The 22,836-nt window shown below is 40.7% G+C and overlaps 1 protein-coding gene across 6 annotated transcripts in view; it reads left to right on the top strand.

Annotated features, from left to right (window-relative positions):
* The window catches only part of JADE3 (jade family PHD finger 3), an 84,288-nt gene extending 68,717 nt beyond the window's left edge, over positions 1-15,571 (top strand). For all 6 annotated transcript variants that reach the window (XM_073353379.2, XM_073353368.2, XM_073353387.2 and 3 more), the window contains 7 exons: positions 731-921; positions 2,050-2,261; positions 6,359-6,526; positions 7,666-7,782; positions 9,146-9,619; positions 11,052-11,169; positions 12,236-15,571. In XM_073353379.2, the coding sequence (XP_073209480.1) occupies positions 731-921; positions 2,050-2,261; positions 6,359-6,526; positions 7,666-7,782; positions 9,146-9,619; positions 11,052-11,169; positions 12,236-13,134 (2,179 nt within the window). In that variant the 3' untranslated portion in view covers positions 13,135-15,571. The remainder of the gene's footprint in view (positions 1-730; positions 922-2,049; positions 2,262-6,358; positions 6,527-7,665; positions 7,783-9,145; positions 9,620-11,051; positions 11,170-12,235) is intronic.
* Positions 15,572-22,836: the final 7,265 nt, after the last annotated feature.

Below are 22,836 nucleotides of genomic sequence, written 5' to 3' on the forward strand. Positions count from 1 at the left end.
TGCCTGCTGGGGTCCTGGCTGCCGGCAGGCAGCAGCATGCCATTAAAAATCAGCTCATGTGCCATCTTTGGCACGCGTAGTGTAGGTTGCCGACCCCTGTGCTAGATTATCAATCAGGAATCTAATTGTCACGAAGACTTCAAGTTACAGTTTAGAAGAAGGCTTGAACAAAGGTGTATGGAATTTTATGTACATAATGTCTTCTGCAACTTCATAAACAATTCCAAAATGGTCCAGTTGAAGGCATATGTTTGTCCATTTTTAAAATTTAATTTAAAACTAGAATTAATTTTGATTTCAAATTAAATTAAGACCCTATTATATAATTTAGAAAACTATTCCATATACAGAATTAATTTTTTTTTTCTTCTTCTAGGACTTTTCATGTATGGAAGTGACACTTACACAGTAGTCTTGAAACATGAGTTGTCTGGTCAATACGGTGTGATCTAAAGACTTTCTGATCATCAGTCCTCTAGTTCACTGAGTCAGGGCTCAGTCAGTAGGAACCAAAACTCCACGTGACAGCTAGTGACCTTAACAGAGTTCCTGAACAGACTTTTTCATTGCAAAAACACCACCCTGGCGCTCTTGTCAGTCATTGGGCCAGTGGAAGTCAGTGGAAATGGAGGGCATTTTGCACCTGATACCAGACGCAACATCTTGCAGGAATGGGCTGTAACCAAAGAACTATAGCTAACCATGCCATTTCTCTTAATTTTGCATTTAGGGTTGTAGCAGAAAAGGTGAAGGAAGTACTGTATACACGACCTAGGAAGTACATCCATTGTTCCAGCCAAGAGCCCACAGAACCTGGTTACATCAATATTCTGGAACTGGCAGAATCTGTGTGTCGCTATGACTTGGATGACATGGATATCTTTTGGCTTCAAGAATTAAATGAGGAGCTTACAGAAATGGGTAATTTTACAATACAATTTAGTTGTTAAAAATTGAGTTGAGAGTTCAATAAGTGGTCTTGGGTATTTGTAGAGATGAGTTTAAAAGAAAAATGTTAGGGAAACATAACATTAGAATGCTGACATTCCGTCAAGAAAGCATTTACAGAAGTCATTTGCTACATTAGCTTAATTTGAAAGATTTACAAATTGAGGCTAAGAACTCATTTCTTCATATCCTTCATGATTATGTACAGCTTTTGTGGACTCGAAACAAATATCAAGTGGCTTAGAAACAATTTAAGTCCCTAAAACTTGAAATTCCCCTTGTGCACAAGAAAAAAGCTGGTATTTTCATTCCTTATAAATATGCACGGTATAGCTACAAAATGTGGACTTGTAGTTTGAGGCAGACAGTCTCTGCCTCCTGGAGCTTGCATTCTAAATACACAATACTCAGGATGTTGTGACAATCTGATTTTAGTGTTGCAGATCCTTTTAAAACAGGCTTCCGTTACAGCGGATTTACATTTAATCTGAGTGGACAAAGTGTGTGTGTGGGTTGGGTTTGTTTTGTTTGTGAAGTCAGGGTGATATGGAGATTCTTTCATCACTGCTTGATAGCGTATTCATTTACCATTTTATTAAAAATGAATTTTTCCCTGCCATCATGCTAATCACTCTGGCAGTATACTAGATGTGTTGGGTTTTGGAATATTTTGTGGGATTTTATAGCGAGATATAAACTTTTTTTCTGATCGAAAATTACTCTTGGGAGCAAACGACTTTTTGAAAAGCACGTTGTACCACGTGGCATTGTAGCGGTTTCTCTTCTGCATGTTGCTCTATTTGCTTAAGTTGTGGTCGTAAAGAAAAGTTACTGTAGTTTAGCTTTTTACTCAAAGATTTGGTTTGTTTATTATTTTGTTAAAGTTCACTGGCTAACTTCAAAACTATATTAAACCACATGTAACTAGTGGATAATAAACATTTTGTAAATAAATATTTGCGCCAGGATTTACATAATGATGAAAATGTGGGCTCGGTTTCCTTTATTAGTTGGTAGAAGTGTATTTCTCTTTTGTGTTTTCCTGTGTCCTATCTTTACTCATGGATGGTGTATGCATTCTAATCCCCTCTCCTCTTGCAGGATGTGGGCCCCTTGATGAGAACACAATGGAGAAGACAGTAGAAGTCCTGGAACGGCAATGTCATGAGAATATGAACCATGCTATTGAGACTGAGGAAGGGCTGGGCATAGAATACGATGAAAATGTGATCTGTGACGTGTGCCGGTCCCCTGACAGTGAAGATGGGAATGATATGGTGTTTTGTGACAAGTGTAATGTTTGTGTCCATCAGGTTTGTGTTAGAAGAGATGTTGAAATTGTTTTTGTTGGTGGGTGTGTAATCTGAATGAGCTTTAAATAGCAATTTGGAGGGCTTTTAAGATCTTCTAGACATGGAGACTGCAACTGCTTGAAGGTGGACTTTTGTATTCCTACAAATAGACTTGATTATGCTGTCTAGCACAGTGAATATCAAAGTGATGTGGCCTGAGGACAGGGGGAATGCAGGTCTAATCCCAGCTCTGGCAAGCACTTTCTGTAGCCCAGCGCAAATTCTTTCCCCATCTTTAAAACGGGGATGATACTTGCCAACTTCACAGGTATACTGTAAGGATGAATTAGTATTTTAAGGTGCTTTGAAGGTAGAAAGATGCTAAGAATTATAGAGCCTTCGTTAAGGAACTGACTGGGGTTTTCCATCCTTGTTTGGCCAGTTAATTGGGGCCAGAACCACTCTGAAACCTGTCTAAAGCTGGGCATCTAAAACCAAATTTAGGCACCTAAGTACGTGGACTGATTTTTCAGAAGTGTTAGCAAGCTTCTGGCCAGTACCTGTCAGCCAGGGATGTTTCCTATTATGATATTGCAAACATTAATTTGATCTTGCAACTGGATGAGTTCAGTGGGGCAACACATGAGTATAGGGATTCTTACTCGTAGAACAGACTGCAGGGTTCTGATTTCTAGAGTCTTTTTTTGGAAGAGATGATGCTGTAAACTTTTTGAAATTAGACTAAGACATCTCTTATTTTGTGACCATTATAACTGAACACTCAGTGAACATAACTTACATAGGCCTCTTAAAATCATTCTTTGTTGCGCTGGACATTAGTGTTAGCTGGATTAGCATAGTAACCATTATCAAATTTTCCCCCAGTATTTTTGGTAACTCTGATTTAGCAAAGCTCTGAGCGAATGCATTGACTTTGTTAGTCACCACATTCACAGAGTCAAATGGTGTAATATAGCATCTTTTGTCGTCTACCCGTCTAGATAGCACAAAAAGATGTAACTGGGGTAGTTTCTCTCTAATTTATTTCATTAACAAAAAACCCTGAAGCCACTCTTCAAAAAGTCAGTTTTTCTTACTACGCACTTACAATGGTATAACTGCATCGCTAAGGGGTGTGAAGAATCCACGCCCCTGAGCGATGCAGTTACATCAGCCTAAGTCCCAGTGTAGACAGTGCTCTGTCTACAGCAAGCGTAGCTACTGCCTGCCGGGGAGGTGGCTTGGAGATGCTCTCCTGGTGGCGCACTCCTCGCACCTTCACTGTGAAGCGCTACAGATGCGCCAGTGCTGCTTTTTAAGTATAGACCCGCACGTTGGGCTTGTCTGCACGTACATTGGATAGCGCTCTAAGTTGCTGGCGCAGGGGGTGTGAAAAATCACCCCCTTGAGCACGGCAAGTCTGAGCACTTCAAAGCGCTCGTGTGAACAGGCTCCAGCGCTCTGAGCTAATCCCCTCGTGGAGGTGGATTCCCAGGAGCTCTCTCCCAGCACTTGCGCACGGCCACACTCGCACTTCGAAGCGCTCCCGTGGCAGCGCTTTGAAGTTTCCATTATAGCCAGGCCCTTAGTCTAGGCTTCCTAGAATAGGCAATGAAGCCATTAACTAGAAAATGCTGAATCAAAGGAATTTGAAATTGGATATAAGCTACTAACTCAGTTTGTAAACTGAGTAGTAGTAGGAGTAAAAATTTACATGTGAACTTAATATAAGAATGGCGATACTGGGTCAGATCAAAGGTCCATCTAGCCCAGTATCCTGTCTTCTGACAGTGGCCAATGCCAAGTGCCCCAGAGGGAATGAACAGGTAATCATCAGGTGATCCATCCCCTTTCACCCATTCCCAGCTTCTGGCAAGTAGAGGCTAGGGTCACCATCCCTACCCATACTAATAGCCATTGATGGACCTCCAGGAACGTACCTAGTTCTTTTTTGAATCCTGTTACAGTCTTGGACTTCACAACATCCTCTGGCAAAGAGTTCCGCAGATTGACTGTGCGTTGTGTGAAGCAATGCTTCCTTTTGTTTGTTTTAAACCTCCCTATTAATTTAATTTGGTGACCCCTAATTCTTGTTTTATAAGGAGTAAATAACACATCCTTATTTACTTTTTCCACACCAGTCAAGATTTTAAAGACCTCTGTCATGTGCCCCCCTTAGCTGTGTCTTTTTCAAGCTGAAAAGTCCCAGTCTTATTAATCTCTCCTCATATGAAAGCTGTTCCATACCCCTAATTTTTGTTGCCTGTTTCTGTACCTTTTCCAATTCCAACTTAAAATATCACATAAAAATGAAAAGCTGACTTGCTAAATCATTTCTTAGGCAAGAGCTCCCTCTGTTGGTTTTTTTAGAAGTACTGTTACATTTTTCAACCTTGCCACTTAATTTTTTTTTAAAGTTTACAGTGTTTAGAGATTAATTTTGACTTTGTTTGGTGTTATAAGTATTTTGACAGACTCAAGGAAAGAATTTTTTCTTCCTCATTTTGCTCGTCTTTGTATTCTTATGCTTAATTTTGATACTCAGGTCTTGAAGTCAAAAAGCCAGCATGAGAATATGCATTTTTGCAGAACAATAAGGATAGACTTTCTCATAAGGGAATATTTTAAAAATCTGGATTTTATCTAAGGGGAAAATGTCTACTACAACTTTAATAGTTCAGATTGGAAAATTCACTTTCCGTAGCCACTGTACCTCAGCATCCTTGCAGGTATTATTTTGTTACTGTATGTTCTCTCTAATGCCTAAGTATATGTGTGATATTCCTGAGATGAGCTGAGTTGCTGTGTGAACTTTGAATTTTCAGATGTTTCTGTGATTATAATTAGAGATTTCAACATGTGTATTGTTTTAGTCTAGAAACACTAGCTCTGTGAAGTCTATTGAGTGCCTTGAGGCACTAGAATCCTTAGGGTTGGTTGGCATTAGGGAGACTTAAATTAAAAACAAAAAATCAGACAGTAGTGTTGCGGGCCCTAGTGTAGACAGGGCTTCTGATTCTTTAAGCTCTGCATCCTCTAGTGCTGCTCAGAACATCTCTAATAAATTGAGTTTTAAAACCGTGGCTGCAGCTAGTGGCCATCTAAAAGTAGGGCTTTCGACATTGCTAACTCTGAAGCAGGAATGGTAGGAAACTTCTGACAAACATCTGTTAATAAACAAGGCCTTAGAGTAGTCACGTGGAATCAGACATTTGTGGAAACAAGTAGTTTGAGACTTTCAGCACATATATATTAAAAATGAGTATCCTTATCAATGAGGATCTCTATTTCCATTTCTCAAACTTTGCAAACCATGCATTCCTCAGAGCTGGAAATGGTGGACACACAGAAGATTCTAAGTTGTTTCCACAATTTTGCTGCACTCTACAATTTTTTAAAGTATTGCAAGCCTCCATTTAGAAGAAAAAATTTCAGTTGGCAGGATACAATCAACATAGTTATGAACTGCTGTGGTAATCCTAACAGTCTCCAGCCAAACAGCTGTAGCAAAGGTGTGAAGATTGGGGGGAGAGGGTTATGACCCTAAGTGACCTTCAAAACGTATACCTGGAACCATTGTAAATGGTATTATTAATCACAGGAAATTGCTATTTTTTTCATGTAACTTTTTTTATTAAATTTCTAGAGCTACCATTGTAGAAAGACAAATGGAATAGTAAGGATCCTTCAGCACCATGTTTTACATGTGTATATTTTAACATAAATTTTACAAAGAAAAGGGAAAATAATTTGTGGGAACCATAACTTTTGCATCCCTTGACTTTGTTTGAACTATAATCCTAGCTTTCTATGGAGAGATTATCAAAGATACAAAGGACAGTTAGTGCTTACCTTTTATTGGCTTTCAGTGGTAGTTGGGTACCCAGCTGCTCTCTTTGCCTCTGAAAGCCACCCACCCCATTACAATTAACATTTAATTTGTGTCCATTCTGGTCTGTGTGTGTTTGATAAGGAGGTACTAATTACATCCAAGAGAAAGTGTTGTGTTTGGATAAGATTTGTAGAATGTAGTTTTTTAATAATATGATAGTCATTGATGTAAGCCTCTGATGTCTCACCTATATGCTGAAGCAGAGAGAATTTTCCTTTGTCCCAAGGCATGTTACGGAATCTTAAAGGTTCCCGAAGGCAGCTGGTTGTGTCGCACTTGTGTTCTGGGAATACATCCTCAGTGTCTCCTGTGTCCAAAGAGAGGAGGTGCCATGAAAGCTACTAGAACAGGGACCAAGTGGGCACATGTGAGCTGTGCCCTCTGGATTCCAGAGGTAAAACTAATTTATGTACCTTTTTTTTTTACAAATTCTTTCTCATCATTATCCTTACCCTGTACTGTGCCCAATCTTAATGTTGAGTTAAGGGGATAATAATTAATACTAGATGATGTTCTGATGAGGTTTGTATGATTTATAAAAATTGGACCATCCAAGTCATGTACTGCTAAGAATAGGATTCTTTTCCTTCTATTTATTGTAGTAAGCACTTTTTAGCCATGTTACAAGCATCTGACTGACTTATATGGAAGCATTACTGTTGCAAGCCACTACAATTTACGGACTATTACTTATTTAGTTTTCCTTCTCTTTTACTTACACACTTGACTTATTTCCTGATAAAATAGCATGTACATCCTCAGTGTAATGTGTAGCTACAGAGCAACGGTTTTCGTTGAGTGATTTGAATTTCTCTGTTCTGTGTAATATTTTCAACAGTTGTTGTGTACTTTACCTGGTTTCACAACGTTGCATAGTGACATAGTGATTGTTCTGAAATGAGAACATCATTTAAATTAATGCAGTATGTGCAAAGTGTGTTTTCAGATCACTGGACAGTAATTTTTAATTTCCAGTTACAGAAATTCTCAGAAAATTACATTATTATCTTGGTTAAAAAGAATTTAATCACTGCTAAAGTAGACTTACAAATTCAGTGAGTGTAACCATGTTTTATCTTTCGAAGTATCCTAAATCTCTCAATGAAAGAAGATTAGAGCCTTTATAAAACGGGCTATACAGTCACAAATCTATGTAAGGAGATGGATTATAAATCAGGAATTTCATTAATGTGAAGGAATATAGATTTACATAGTTGTAATGAAACTGGAATGATCCAAAACTTGTGGTGGTGGAAAGATGGATCAAGATTAATATTGAACCATAGGCTAAGCTCTATGTGCATTCCCACCTGCTGGACTCTGCAGGGTCCCAAGCCTCAAACTCCTTCAAGCCCCTGCTTTCCATCACTGCTTCTCACATTTCTTTGCCAGTTTACCAGATGCTGTAGCAATGTAGTTTGATTTTACTGGAGGTATTTGTTTTCTTACTAATGTACTAAAAAGTAGATTGATTTTTTTAAATTTTTTTTAAATTGTCCTGATAAATGCTTCCTGTACTATTGTTGTTTGCAGGTTAGCATTGCTTGCCCAGAAAGGATGGAACCAATCACAAAAGTGTCTCACATTCCGCCAAGTCGATGGGCTTTAGTCTGTAGCTTATGCAAACTTAAAACCGGTGCTTGCATTCAGGTATGTACCAGTTCTGCAATGACTTCTATCAATCTGAGCATGAAGAATAGAATTTGGATTTAAATAGCATTTTTCACATTCCTAATGCTTCATAATGGCAGTGACCGTTTGCAAACGTGGCACCTGCCATGCTCTTAGCAATAGCTCATTAAACAGTCTTGGACATTCGGAAACTTTTGAGCTAGAGCAGAGATTTTCAAAGTGTGTGTGAGGGGGAGAGATGAGATTATCAGGGGGTGAGGGCATGTGGACCTGACTGGGCCGAGATGAGGAGGGGGCTCTTGTCTGTTAGAGGAAGGGGACAGGGCTCTTTGCGGGCTTTCTCAGCTACTGGGACCAGTCTCCCTGTCCCTCCTGGTCTTTCACTGCTGCAGCAGCCACCAACCGGCAGTTACCCTCCTCTGCCGAGGAGGCTGGCAGGGGACCAGAGGGGTGCACCTGGTGAGTACTGACCCTCCCCCTCCTGAACCCATCAGCCCTTCCGTGTGGCCTGGGGACACAGAGCCCTGTCTGTTTCCCCTGGCGTACAGAGCCTGTGCAGGGAAGTGTATGGGGCCACACTGAAGGGCTCACAGGCTCAGGAGGGGGTTGGGTCAGTACTCACCAGATGCAACCTTCCAGTCCCTGGCTGACCCTAGCCCTTCAGCGTGGCCCTGTTGAATTCCCTTGTGTGGGGAGGAGCGAGAAAGGCACCTCCTGCCCTTGGTCTCCTGGGTGCCAGGCACACCTTCCTGCCCTGTCTCTTAGAAACGGGTGGAGGGGGAGGTGTATGCATGGACCTGAATCTCTGAAGTGGGCTCAGAAAAAAAAAAAATTGGGAACTCCTGAGCTTGTGTCCTGGTCAAGACAAAGAACTGCCTTTGAATAAAGCTATGAGATGTTTAACTACCAAGTGGACAATTGCCAGAGATGGACAGAAGTGTCTTCAATTTAACATCTTACTCACAGAAGAAAATAAGTTCTAAACTTACATTCCTTTTGAAACAGGATGTAATTATAGGTTCTGTGAAATCAGAGGAAGAAAATACTGGAACTGTTAGTCGGATAACCCAGTTCCGCTTAGATTTGGTTTTGTCAGATGTACTAAATATTTATATGTTTGAATTTCCCTACTTAAGATGAAATTACAGTTTTTATTAGAACACTTATTTTTTTATGGGATTTTAATGTGGAAGAATTGACTTGCTTTGGGATGAAACTTAACATTGTTTCTCAGCTGAGGAGTACTTAAGGCTCATTAAATTTTTAAGTATAACATGGAAAAGTGTATTTAAAGGGGTGGGTTTTATATAACTTAAGCATTCCTTGGTCCTTTTTCTCCTTTTGTTGCTACTATTGGCTGACTCTAGTGTTTCACTCATAGTGCTCTGTGAAAAGCTGCATCACTGCCTTTCATGTCACCTGTGCCTTTGAGCATAGCCTAGAGATGAAGGCCATTTTGGACGATGGGGATGAGGTCAAGTTCAAGTCGTACTGCCTAAAGCATAGCAAAAACAAGCAGAATTCGGTGCCTGACGTTGAGGAGAACCCCAAGAGCATGGCAGACCAGAAGCAAACAGAGAGTGAGAAAACCAGTTTGCGTGCTCAGAAACTGAGAGAGTTGGAGGAGGAGTTCTACTCGTTAGTTAAAGTGGAAGATGTTGCAGCAGAACTGGGCCTTCCTAAAATTGCTGTGGACTTCATTTATAATTACTGGAAATTAAAGCGGAAAAGTAACCTTAACAAACCATTGTTTCCTCCCAAGGAGGATGAAGAAAATGGCTTGGTGCAGCCAAAAGAAGACAGCATTCATACCCGCATGAGGATGTTCATGCATTTGAGGCAGGATCTAGAAAGGGTAAGAGTTTGGATGGTAAAGGTTTTTTGACTACATACCTATAGGTGAGCGAGGCTCTTGCCTTAAACGCTGTGCTTAAAATTTCTTGTAAATGCTTTTTTCAACTTTCTTATGATGAAATCAGAAGTATATTACGTCCAACTTTGTCTGAAAAGTCCCTTGATATCAGAGTCCGAGAACTAATGTGTAAACTTCTGCCAGAAACAATTGTGGTGTTGATTTCGACACAAGTTTACAATTTTATTTTTTTACAGGAAAATTATTCAAAATGAATTTTTTTTAATGTGATATTTTGAAATGTCTGAAATGAGAACAAAATTTTCTGAACTTATTGACAATTTTTGTGGAATATTTCAACTTTTTGTCTCATTTTGGGATTAAAACAAATGTTGGAATTTCTTATAGGGCAAATTCTGATTTTCGAACAGGTCTAATTGTGTGTCATGGGGAACACTCAGCAAATATTGTTCAACAAAACATAGGCTGTCTGTTCCACAACATTTTAGACATTTCATCAAGAGATTTAGCACCTGATTCTGCTCCCATTATAGTGGGTGGAAATATTGCTATTAACGTAAATGAGTGAGTGAAAGTAGAGGGCTATAACCCCTGGAATAGACTTAAAACCCCCCCAAAACTATTAAAGCGATCATCCAAAAGGACTAGTTCTGAAAGCCTTTCAAAACTGGCAAAATTGTGTGGGAATTGAGAGCCTCATTTTAAAGGTGACCTGTAAATCACTGTGTCAAATTTCAGCAATATGAGAGCTAAGCGGCCAATAGCCAGACTGACTGGGGGACCTTAACTTGAATCTTATTTAAGATTCATGAAGTACCCATGTCACTGTGGTTTTCTAGTATGATAAGTGTGCTGTTAAGAAAAAAAACTATTGTATGTTTTTGTAAAATGTATTTATAAAATTGCAGTAGCTTCAGAAAAACACAATATGGCTGTATTTAAAAAAAAACAAAAAAAAACACTTAGCCTTCCTGCAGTCTGGTCCCACACAATTGCAGTACTAGTGGGAGTAATGTACCAGAGTAGCAGCTGGTGATCTGAATGGGCTATGTGGTGTGGGGTTTAAGAAAGGAGGGCGGGGGATGGGGGGGAGTGAGTTCTAAAATCTGCTTGATGGCTCTTCTTTTAACCTACTTATTTGTTCACTTGTTGTTAATATAGGTGGGACTTTGACCAACTGCTTTGCAGATCGCTTTTAGCATCTTCTTTAATGATTTAAAAAAAAATCCTTGCAATTGAAAATACTTGGCTTATAGTTGCATATGATTCTATGAAATTCACCATGGAGCTTTTTGATTATAGGGCTTGCTCTACATGTGTGAAGATGCTTTGTTCGAGAATTCAAATGTTAATGTAACATTCTTGACCACTTTTAAAAAAAAAATTCTAGAATTTTTTTTTTTTTAAACTGTAGGTACGGAATCTCTGCTACATGGTGAGCAGAAGAGAGAAACTGAAACTGTCCCACAGTAAAGTACACGAACAAGTCTTCAATTTGCAAGTCCAGCTCATTAATCAGGAAATTGCAGCAGGTAATCTATACATACAAAATACCAGTAATTGTATCGGTTAAAGATTCTGACTCTGGGTATGTCTGCCCCAGGTCACTGTTGGCATTTTAAACACTGTGAACCTGTGGTTTTTAATGGGCTCTTGTGAGTATGCACTCTCCTTGCCAGCTTTCCTAATTAGTGGCATATGCAGAGCATTTTCATCTTCTCCAGAGTCATACTTTGGTATCTCATCTGTATATGGCACCCCATAAATATCTAGGATAGGATGGAATACCAATCACTGTAGCATCTAGGCACCACAGCTGTATTACTGGTATCTGCATCAGGCAGGTTGTGGGATTTTTCTCTTTGGGTTATCGTTCTATGCTCCCATTTTCCCCACAGTGGCTATATATTGCACACGTCTATTGGTCGCTCCCCAGTTGAAGGAAAATTGCTCACTTGCTGTTAATTGTTTCCTTCAGACAGAGATGGGGAGAAGGATTGACAAAAATTCACACTATTCTCATGTCTCCCTTCATAGGTCATGAATGTTTCAAACGAGTTTCTCAGTTTGCAATTTGTCATTTTTGTCCACCCCACATAATGTTTTATGAAGTTAAAAATGGATAGTAGCTGCCCTGGAACGCTAATGTTCCCAAAACAACTGTGTGCCTTGCTTTTTCTAGTGAACGTCATGAAACAACGATTGAAGCTTCTGGAATGAGGAAGAATATGTACTCTGTATGATTATTTTTAACTGAATGCAGGGGCTGTGCATTTATATAATACAGTCTGTAATATGTTGGGTGAAAAACGTTTTAAAGCATACCTAGCTTTATACTATAAATTTGAAGAAAAAACTGTCCTTACAGAATAGAAATATTAAAATGCTTCCATAAGTTCTGTTTGGTGCTTTGGAACAATTTAATTTTTAGTTAACAGCTTCTCCTTAACATCCTAAATGCACTTCAGTAGTAATTGTTAGACTAATTGAAAATGCTCCTTAATGTGTGTGCGCTCTTTAAAGGCAGGAAAACTATTAACTAAGTTTAAGGAAAGTCTTACCACCTTTTAAATACATCTTTTCTGTTTTCTCTCTCAGGCCATTCTCTGACAAGTGCACTAGAGAACACACTGTTCTACCCACCTCCCAGAATCACCTTGAAATTAAAAATGCCCAAATCGGCGCTGGGTGACTGCAGAAATAACTCGATGAAACCTGGCAACAGACCCCTTTCTCCTGACAACATCACCGTTTATAACAAAAGGAACGTGCAGATGTCAAAGGAGTCATTTGAAATTAAAGCAAAATCATACTCTAGGTATCCGCATGACAACCGAAGTAATGGGTTATTGGTAGGGATTGGCAAGACTAGGAATGAAACAAAAGATTCTGGACCTGCACAGTCACCAGAGTTTCACCGTGGGCAGTCATCTGGTAAACCATTAGCACTTCAAGCTGCATTGCATGGACAGTCTTCCATTGGGAATGGAAAAATGCAGCAAGAGAACTCAAGACTTAAGAAATCCAATGGCTTAATGGGCAGGTCTGGAGATGTAACTCAGAGAGACAGGTCCAGCCAGACACCATATGAACAAGAATCTGTGCTCACTGCTCATTTGGCTAGTCAAAGCAATTTTAGAAAATCTACAATAGAACATTTTAGCAGGTCCTTTAAAGAGGCTACCAACAGTTTGGTGAGGACCACAGAAGATCTGAGGTGCTGTGAAAAGCCAACAAGGAGGCTTTCAACAAAAGAACGTTTGTGGAGCAAGCAGACTCTTGAATTCCAGACAGGAGGAGCTCCGTACCAGGATAATGATGGGTATTGCCCTGATTTGGAGCTAAGTGACTCTGAAGCTGAAAGTGATGAGAATAAAGAACAAGTCAGATTAAGGAGAAGCAGCTCAGAGAGAGAAAGCCAAAGTAAAGACTTTGGTAGAGATTGTCACAATAGAAACAAAAAAAATATAATTTCTCACAGTTCAGTACAAAGGTGATTATAAACCCCTAAGGGGTAACTCAGCCTTTGCATAATCCAGTGTATTGGCGCAAACCTAGGCATCAGAGGGTTTCAGAAAACAGTGTAGGATTTACATTAGGAAGAAATGCAGTGAAAAAGAAGAGAGTAGTTTTCAGTAGTGAATTGGCTTGCGATTTTAAAGGGATAGTCAAGGTTGTGTAGAAATCAATATGCTTTATTACAGGTTAACATCTGGGAGAGTATGGAGCTGTTAATCTTTGCATAACTCCAGGAGCTGCTTCCTTTTTACCTGCTTTTGTGTAAGGCATTGTTAAAAATGTCAATTTTGTGCTGCTGGACCAGGTATTAAAGGAGTCCTTGCATTGCTCTGTAACATGCTGTAAAAGATTAATGCAGACACTAAAACTGCATTCCTGTTGCACCTGCAATATGACCCTGATCAGCAAAAACTTAAGCATGTGCTTAAAACTTTAAGCACATGAATAGTTCCATTGACTCCAGTGGGAGTACTCACACACTTTAAATTTAAAGCACATGTTTAAATTCTCTGTTGGACTGTGGTCTAAGTGACTACTAAATGGGGATCCTGTTCTGCAGAAAGGTTAGAACTCCAGTGATGCTTGTAACTCCTCTCTGCAGCGTAGAAGCAAGCATCACAAATGCTGCCAAACTCACTGACCTCTAGATGTGCCCCCATACTTTGCTCTGGCTAAAGGCTGTGTTTCTCTTGACAGTAATTCACTTTATTTTGTAAATATTCAACTTCTAGTACTTCCGTTTTTTTATCTTTGTACATAGTTGCTTGTTGTGGGATGCACTTGTAAATATTTTACCCAGCTAACAAGTAAAGATGACTAAATTTGTGGATAGTGTTTACAAAAGTAGATGTACTACTTCAAAGAAAAATGCGATTTGACACTTAAATTTTAGGCAATCACCGATGATGCCAGGTTCCTCTTGAAACTTGAGGTTTCACATCTGGAGGCATTTATACCTGGTATGTTAAAAAAAATAAGCTTGGACTAAAAATCATTTTGTCTGACCTTTTTTCTGTGGGCTAAAATTTCCAAGCCTAGGTGACTAAATAGGGGTTTAGGAGCTTAACTTTAGGAACATAGGTTTGAAAAAATTTAGCCAGTCATTATTTGAAGCACGTTTTTATTGCTAGATAAATCTGGAAACATGTGTAAGACCTATGACTACGTTAAGCTGCTTAGCCACCTCTACTTAGTTTCTGTTTCCCAAACTAAAAGTGCTTTGCACAAGTTTTAAAAGTTGCAAATGCTAATATGCTAACTTTCACCCAACCTCAGCAAAAAGTCCCATTTTCTTCTTTACAGCATGTGATTTTTTTTTGTTTGAATAAAAAAAAAAAAAGTTCTGTTAACCAAGAGTAATTCTGTCGTGTGACTGATGAAATGGGCAAAGTCCACTGTCCCGCATCAAGGGCTGAAATGGAGCATAGGCATTGCAGAGAGCCTTGCATTATAGCCTCCTTTGCTTGGGATGAACTTCATCCAGAAAGGAAATGTTAAACTCCCAATGTAAAGACGTTTAGCAGAATACAAATGACGGCTTGATTTTTCTTAAAAGCCTTAATTTGGGAAAGTACAAAAAAATACTTTAGATGATTTAACTTGGAAATTTTCCTCACAATTGTTACTGGTCAGGAGCTAGACAACACTTCAAGTAGGGAAATAAAAAATAAACTTTGCAGTTCTGTGCTCTTTGTTTCATGAACCCTTAATTTTCTTTCATGTCTTGATTTTCTGTATATTTGTGTAATTTGTCTTTCTAGAGATGTATTTTCAAATTTTCTTTTGGTGTAAATACGCAGTAGCATTTTTAGGTTTCCATATATTTTATTTTAATGGGAAGTACTTTTTGTTCCTAAGCCATGGGTCATTCAGAATGAGTAAACAAATATCCACACATTTGTATTCTAGCTCTGATTCTTAGTTCTCCTTCAATATTTATTATTAATCCTTTTTCCGGCCACAAAATTCTGTGCAGCTTATCTTGGGAACATTTATCTTGGAGGCCAGCAGAGCAGTCATGTTTCATGTCCAGCAGCATATGAAAAAGATGAGGGGAGGGAAATGGTGCTTCAGCAAAAATTCAAATTTTTGCTTCATTGGGGATGTAACTCTTTCCAGTGGGGGCAATAGTTTTGCTATTTTTACATGATTTTAATAGATACATGAAGGAGCCCTTGGTTTTGTAGTTCTTAAATATAGTCCCCAAAGTGTACTTGCTAGTTTTTATTGTGTGTTCGGTGGCTAACTGTTTGAAGTATTACCTCTTAACCTTATTTGTTAATTTTGTGTTTTGCATTTTGTTTTTATATATACACACACGCGCGCACACACAATTTTCCAAGATGGAATCAGTCTTTTACAGATGTCCCCTTTTTACAAGTACTTTTTCATTAAATTATGAAACTGCTAACAGTATTTTTATTTGTTGTGATTTATTCAGGGCTTTATCCTTTGTGTGGGTATGTTGCTAAACCAATCAATTTACCAAAAGTGATTCCATACTTGTCAAGTGCAAATTAATATTTTTGCATACTCAGAAGCATTTTAATGAGTTGGTGCTTTAGCAAAACTGTTTCCCGCACAACCTCCTGAAAAAGAAACACCAAAGATGGTGATTGGACAGGATACTTTGGAAACTGACCTCATCCAGGCTTATCTGGTAAACAGTTAACTTTTCTGTTTTTTATTACTGGCCATCAAGGTAAACATACAGGCAGCTTACCACACAAGCCTTACTTAACACTTGTGTTCCTCCTTCACTGTGGAAAGTGACCTTCATTTTTGCCTGGCTGGGTACAACTAAATATGGGGGAAAAATATAAATGGGCCATGTACACTTGTCCACACACAGACATGGTGCTGTGGTATGGTACAAATGAGGTGGATGGTGCTTCGGGATTAATGGAGCTAAGCCACATCTCTGTGGGGTTTTTTTTTTCTTATGTACAGCACCCTGAAGTACCACCTGGCTGGAGGTGCAGCACACCTGGCTACTGTTGAGCCACTTCTGGCTCTTCAGGAAATAATTTCATGCAGCAAAGGCACAGAACAGGAATGCCGTTTCCAAGGGGCTAGCCCCTCAAAGGAAAAGAGTAGGGCTGTTTGCTTGTCAAAGGGATGCACCCTGAAAATAGTCACCAGTCCATTCCTTTTCTCTCTCGCGCGCGCGCTCTCTCTCTAAGGTGGAATAGATGTTTTCATTTGTTCTCCCCTGAGCTGGAATCTTTTGGTACATTTACTCTTCCAACGCTTCCCTTCTCTGCTCCCTCTGTCACAATTCAGATTCCCCAGCTGGGTTTTCCAACTGCAGCCCTCCAGGGTTTTAACTTCACTGTCCCGACATTTGGAAGCAGATGGCTAGCAGCTTCCAACCTTTGACTTGCTCCCCTCCCAAAGACCTGTACTATTTTTTTTAGCTGGTCCTGACTGGCAACAGACACTGCTTTCTTCAGGGGCCACATGAGATTTGTTGAGGATTAAATCGGGACAATTAGCCCCCATCTTTTTTAGACAAATGGTGGTTAAGGCAACTCAACTGATTCCTAAGTGAGAGGAATCTGCCTGTTTTGATTCCCAAAAGAGCCAAAAAAGAAAGGGAAAATCCCAAAACAAATGAATCTTCCCTACTCCATTTGTATCACATTCACTGATTTAATCATAGCGCATGCATATGTTTTACTGATGACCGAAACCTTCCCTAAAATACTTACCCCACAAAACACCAGACCGCCCTGTCACTGCTCAGACTTCCTGCTAGCTTTGCCCCTGCTTTTCCAGACTCAGGAAGAATTTTGAGTGTTAGGGAGCATGTGTGGGGGGGAAACAGTGTATTCTTAGCATGAGTGTTTGGAAGAGTTCACTTCCAACCAAAGCGGCCGTATTAATACCTTTAGAGGTCCTAAGCACTGAAAAGATTATGGTGTTCCCCCCATGTTGTTCAAAATAAAAATACCGTAAAATAAAATGTTTCGAAATGACACAAAACTTACATGTATGCTGAAATTAAAATAGCTTCTTTCTAGATTTTTCTGATTGCAAAATTCTGGATAAATTCATCGAAGCTGACTCGACGAAGCATGTCTGCTTCCATACACAATAGGGAAAGTGAACCAAGTCTGTCTTGACACATTGTTCTCTGAGGGTTCTTTATTCTTTTTGGCTGAGAAAAAGAGCATTCTGCGGAGCAGTAATCATCAATGTTAGAAAAATACGTAGTGCGATCTCTACATTTGAAAATACACATTGTATTCCGTCTTTCAATATTGTGTCATGAAGATCCATGTGACTGAATTTCATTTTTCCTGTTTCATTAAACTTTGCATGCATGCAACTGTGGAACTGCCATACTTTTAAGAGATTCATGTTCAAGTCAACAGGGTATGAGTCAACTAGCTTTTGGGAACGTTGTGAATATTGTTCGTCAGATACGTCCATATCGTTTAGAAAAGACTATCTACTTGATACTTTTGTACATTTCACCTCTCCTCTTCTTACGAGCTTCAAGTGTATCAATTATAGCGTAGTAAGTAGATACGCAAAATTTGTCTCTAGGATTCAATGCTGTTTCTGTTGCACTGCTATCATTTGCTTGTTTTTTCCTGATTTGCTTGCGGGACTGGGCTTCTTTGTAGTTAGTATCAGGCAAGATGTCTTTTGATAGGTCTTCAAATCTTTCAAAATCATTCCTCAAAGTGTGTAAGTGGTCTGCTAATGATTGACAGAGGTCTGGCACATGTTTTCAAATTCAATTCTTTTTCTTGGAGAGCTTGACTTGTGTGGTAAGTGTTGTAAAATTTCATTCCACATGGTCAACATGAATTCAAACTCTAGTTCTTGCATCTTGTTTGCAATGTTTTCTGCCTCTAGTATAGTTTCTCCCTTTTGTGATTGGTCTTCAGCTATACTTCCTAATGCATCCACAATCTTTGAGTAGGACTCCAGAATTGCACTTGTTGCCACTGCATGTGCCTCCCAGCAAGTATTAGAGATTTCAACACAAGATCATTGCCCAAATACGTTTTAAGAACTGCCCATCGATGTGTTGAGGCAGAGAAAAATGTGTAAAGTAACTGGACTGTTGAGAAAAAACTTACTGCCACTGGACAACAATCAACAGCACTGTGGCCAACAAGATTGAGAAAGTGTGCAGCACATGGTATGAATAGGGCATATTTGTTCTGTTCTAAAAGCTGCTTCTGCATTCCTTGATAACGCCCTGACATGCTGGCAGCGTTGTCATAAGATTGACATCTGCACTTTGAAAAAGTGTGTAGTGGAGTGTAAGGAAGTCTAACAAAGTTCTGATTTTTCCCATGATGACTACTTCGATGCTTTTTTTTGAAATATCAAATTCCCTGCCCCCAAACTTTTTTTTGGGTGCCCCCTGCTTTGCTGGTGCCCTAAGCACATGCTTAGTCTGCCTACTGGGTAATCCAGCCCTGGAGCTGACCTGTGGAGAAGTAAAGTAGGTAGTATGCAAGTTGGGGGATGAGGAGTACTTCTGAGTAGGTGGGAGTTGGTTTGGAGGGAGTTGAGGAAGCCTGAAGTTTCTAAGCTGCTTGGGGGATGGGTTGAGTGCAATGAGGTACTAGTTGATTAGTGGGACAAATAAGGAGACATGGGCTGAGTTGGAAGGTGCACCTTCCAGTGATGCCTTTGCCCAGTGTGTCCTCACGTTCTCTTTGAAAATATAGTCAACTTCCAGGATAGGGTGTAGGGAAGGGTTGCAGATTGCTACCTGCAGCCCCAGTACTTATTCTGGCCACCACAACTGTTAAGAAGAGGGGTTTTTATCAGTATGAGTTTGGGATGAGTACATTGGTTTCACCAATACCAAACGAGTGCCAATAAAATCTGTACACTACCCCCACAGCATTATGTATCTTGGCTATGCCCCTCTATTTACAGAGGGAACAATTTAGTGTTTCACAACTATTATTGATTCTGTTTTTTATCCTGGCCCTTGTAATGTCAGGCTCCCTTTGCACCATGCATCCCAAACCCCAGGTGGGGTGAAATTCTAAATGTTAAAATTTCAAAAAATTACTCCAAATATCTCTGTAATACTTAAAAAGTTTTGATTTCTGATACCTCTGTTAGGAGAGAGAGAGGAAAACACAATATATCTTTTAAAAGGGGGAGGGGAGGAGAGGACCTCAGGGAATTATAGACCAGTTGTCTAACTTTGATACCTGGGAAAATACTGGAACAAATGATTGATCATTTATAATCACCTAGAGCAGGGGTTGGCAACCTTTCAGAAGTGGTGTGCCGAGTCTTCATTTATTCACTCTAATTTAAGGTTTTGTGTACCAATAATACATTAACGTTTTTTAGAAGGTGTCTATGTCTATATAACTAAACTAAGGTGTCTCTATGTCTGTATAACTAAACTATTGTCGTATGTGTAAACAAGGTTTTCAAAATGTTTAAGAAGCTTAATTTAAAATTAAATTAAAATGCTGACCTTACACCGCCAGCCCGCTGCCGGCCTGGAGTTCCGTTCACCTAGGCTGGCAGCAGGCTGAGTGGGGCCTGCGGACAGGTCCCCGGCTGGCAAGGGGCCGGCAGCCAGAACCCCAGACCAGCAGTGGGCTGAGCGGCTCAGCCCGCTGCCATTCTGGGGTCCCGGCCTTGTCCACGTACAGTGGGTACCTACCTTCTCCCTGGTTCTAGCCCATTTTCTTCTCCTCTCTGCACTGAGATGAGGGTGGGAGTGGGCTGAGAACAGGGCTGGGGTGAAGGAGCAGGCTGGCGGTTGGGGTGCAGGGTCTGGCTAGGAGCTAGAATGAGGGCAGGAGCTCAGTGTTGGGGCAGGAGGTTTCGGTGTGGAGTGCTTACCTGGGCAGCTCCATTGGTGCAAGGGGTGCAGGTGGGGAGGGGCGTGTGTGCAGGAGCTCCCGTTTGGTGCTCTGGGTGGGGGGTGCAATAGCCAAGGCATGGGGTGTGGGGGGGTGCAGGGGTCAGGGCAGGAGGCTGGGTGTGTGTAGGGGGTGAGGGAGGTCAGGGCAGGGGGCTGGGAGTATGGGCTGGGGTCGTGAAGGTGCTCCCAGCCCCCTGCCCTGAGCGGCTCACAGCAGGAGGGGACATGCTGATTCCACCCCCTTCCCCAAGGTCCCCGGAGCAGAGAGCACACTGCAGCTCCACTTTTCCCTCTTCGCCTCCATAGCAAGGGCCCTCAGCTGATTGGTCACAGGGAGGGAGAGAAGGAGGGGCAGGAACCCAGCACGCTGGGGGAAGAGGTGGGGGGAAGCTTGCCTGCCCTGCAAGGAGGGAGTGGTGGGCAGGGGGCCGGAGAAGAGCAGGCCAGGCTGGATTTTTAATGGCATGCTGCTGTCTGCCAGGGTCCCCAGCAGACAGCACTGTGCCATTAAAAATCGGCACGCGTGCCATAGGTTGCTGACCCCTGACCTAGAAGATAATAACTAACATGGATTTGTCAAGAACAAATCATGCCAAGCTGATCTAATTTCTTTTTCACTGTTGTTGGCCTATTGGACGAGGGAAGCGGTCTATGCGCTATTAGTAAGGTTTCTGACACAGTACTATGTGACCTTCTCCTAAGCAACCTAGGGAAATGTGATCTAGATGAAATTACTGTAAGTTGGGTGCAAACCTAGTTGAAGGTAGTTATAAACTGTTTACTGTCAAACGAGGGATGTAGCTACTGGGGTCCCACAGTGGTCTGTTCTGGCTTCAATACCAGTGAATATTTTCATAAAAGACTTGGAGTGGAGCATATGCTTATAAAATTTGTGGATGGCACCAAATTGGGAAGGATTCTTAGCACTTTGGAGGACAAGACTAGAATTCAAAATTACCTTGACAAATTGGAGAACTGCTCTGAAATCGAGATGAAATTCAATAAAGATGTGCAAAGTACTACACTTGAGAAGGAAAAATCAAATGCACAAATATAAAATGGAGAATAACTAGCTAGGCAGCAGTACTGAAGGATCTGGGGATTATAGAATATCACAAATTGAATATGAGCCAACAATGTGGTGCAGCTGCAAAAAGGGCTAGTATCATTATGGATATATTAACAGGAGTGTTGTATGTGAGACCAGGGAAGAAATTTTTCTGCTCTACTCGACACTTACTAGGAGTACTGTGTACAGTTCTGGGCACTACACTTTAAGAAAGATGTGAACAAATTGGAGAGAGTTCAGAGGTCAGCAACAAAACAGATAAATGTAGAAAACCTGACCTGTGAGGAAAGATTTTTTAAAAACTGGGCATGTTTAGTCCTAAGAAGATTGAAGGGGGGACCTCGTAAGTCTTTAGATACATTAAAGGCTGTTACAAAGAGGACAGTAATCAATTGTCCTATATCTACAGTGGACATAAAGGACAAGAAGTAATGGGCTTAATCTGCAACAAGAGAGACTTAGGTTAGATATTTGGAAAAGTCTTCTAACTATAAGGATAGATAAGCACTGAAATAGGCTTCCAAAAGAGGCTGTGTAATCCCCATCATATGAGGTGTTTAAGAACAGGTTAGACAAATACCTGTGAGGGATGCTCTAGGTTTCCTTGGTCCTGCCTCAGTCTAGGGGCTGGACTAGACCTCTCGAGCTCTCATGGGTCACTAGATATTGGCTCTTAAACCAGTCACTCTCTGTATTGAATGGTTTCAGAGTAGCAGCCGTGTTAGTCTGTATCCGCAAAAAGAAAAGGACGACTTGTGGCACCTTAGAGACTAACCAATTTATTTGAGCATAAGCTTTCGTGAGTTACAGCTCACTTCATTGGATGCATCACGAAAGCTTATGCTCAAATAAATGTGTTAGTCTAAGGTGCCACAAGTCCTCTTTTTCTTTTTCTGTACTAAATCTTGCTCATCCTAGGCCTTGTTAGGACGTAACATTGATGGGAAATATCACCTGGTGGGAGGAAACAGTTCTTTGGCAGGTCAACTTTTTAAAAACAAATTTGAGACACCTGCTTGAGCTGCTCTGGGGTTTGGAATGTTAGAATAAATGAGAGGAGTGATGTGATCAAAGTGCATGATGAACTGAATACATCACCTGGATATCACTTCCACACAAATACAGGGGTGGGTAACATGTATGTATATATAAAATATACTATTCATCTTTTTTGTTGTGGGCAGGCAATTACTACACAAAGAACTGAAGAGTTAATTCTTTGAGTAGCTGCAGCCACTTAGGTTTGCACACATCCAGCATGCACGGGCTGGAGAATTTTACCTAGCAGTACCCATACAGGGAAGGAGGGTACTCACACCTCCTGGCTTTAGCCTCTCCCCTGCCTATATGAGGCGGTGCTGCCCTGACCCCTCTACCACCTCAGGTCCTTCTTACCACCCGTGGCTGGAGTCGGAGCTCTGAGGTTTTCAACCTTACAATCCTCTATTCAGTGACTTCTTTTCTCGTATATAGTTCATTAGTATCCCTAGTAAATTGTTAGTTAGACTTAGTTTAAGTGTTCCCTGGTTGATACCCTCACCAAGGTTTAAACCTTGTCCGTTGTGTGGGGGAATGATCCCCAACAACAATCCCCACACACGGTGCTTGTTATGCCTACGTGAAGTGAAGCACACCGCAAGGAGCGGTGTTTGATTTACAGATGAGTGTTTCATGAACAAAGAGGTGGGATCTTCATCTGAAACAGCACCTGCTCTAACAGGCCATGTGGCCTGTTTTGGTACCGTGGCC

The sequence above is a fragment of the Lepidochelys kempii genome, chromosome 1, assembly GCF_965140285.1.
Source record: "Lepidochelys kempii isolate rLepKem1 chromosome 1, rLepKem1.hap1, whole genome shotgun sequence".
NCBI lineage: Eukaryota > Metazoa > Chordata > Testudines > Cheloniidae > Lepidochelys > Lepidochelys kempii.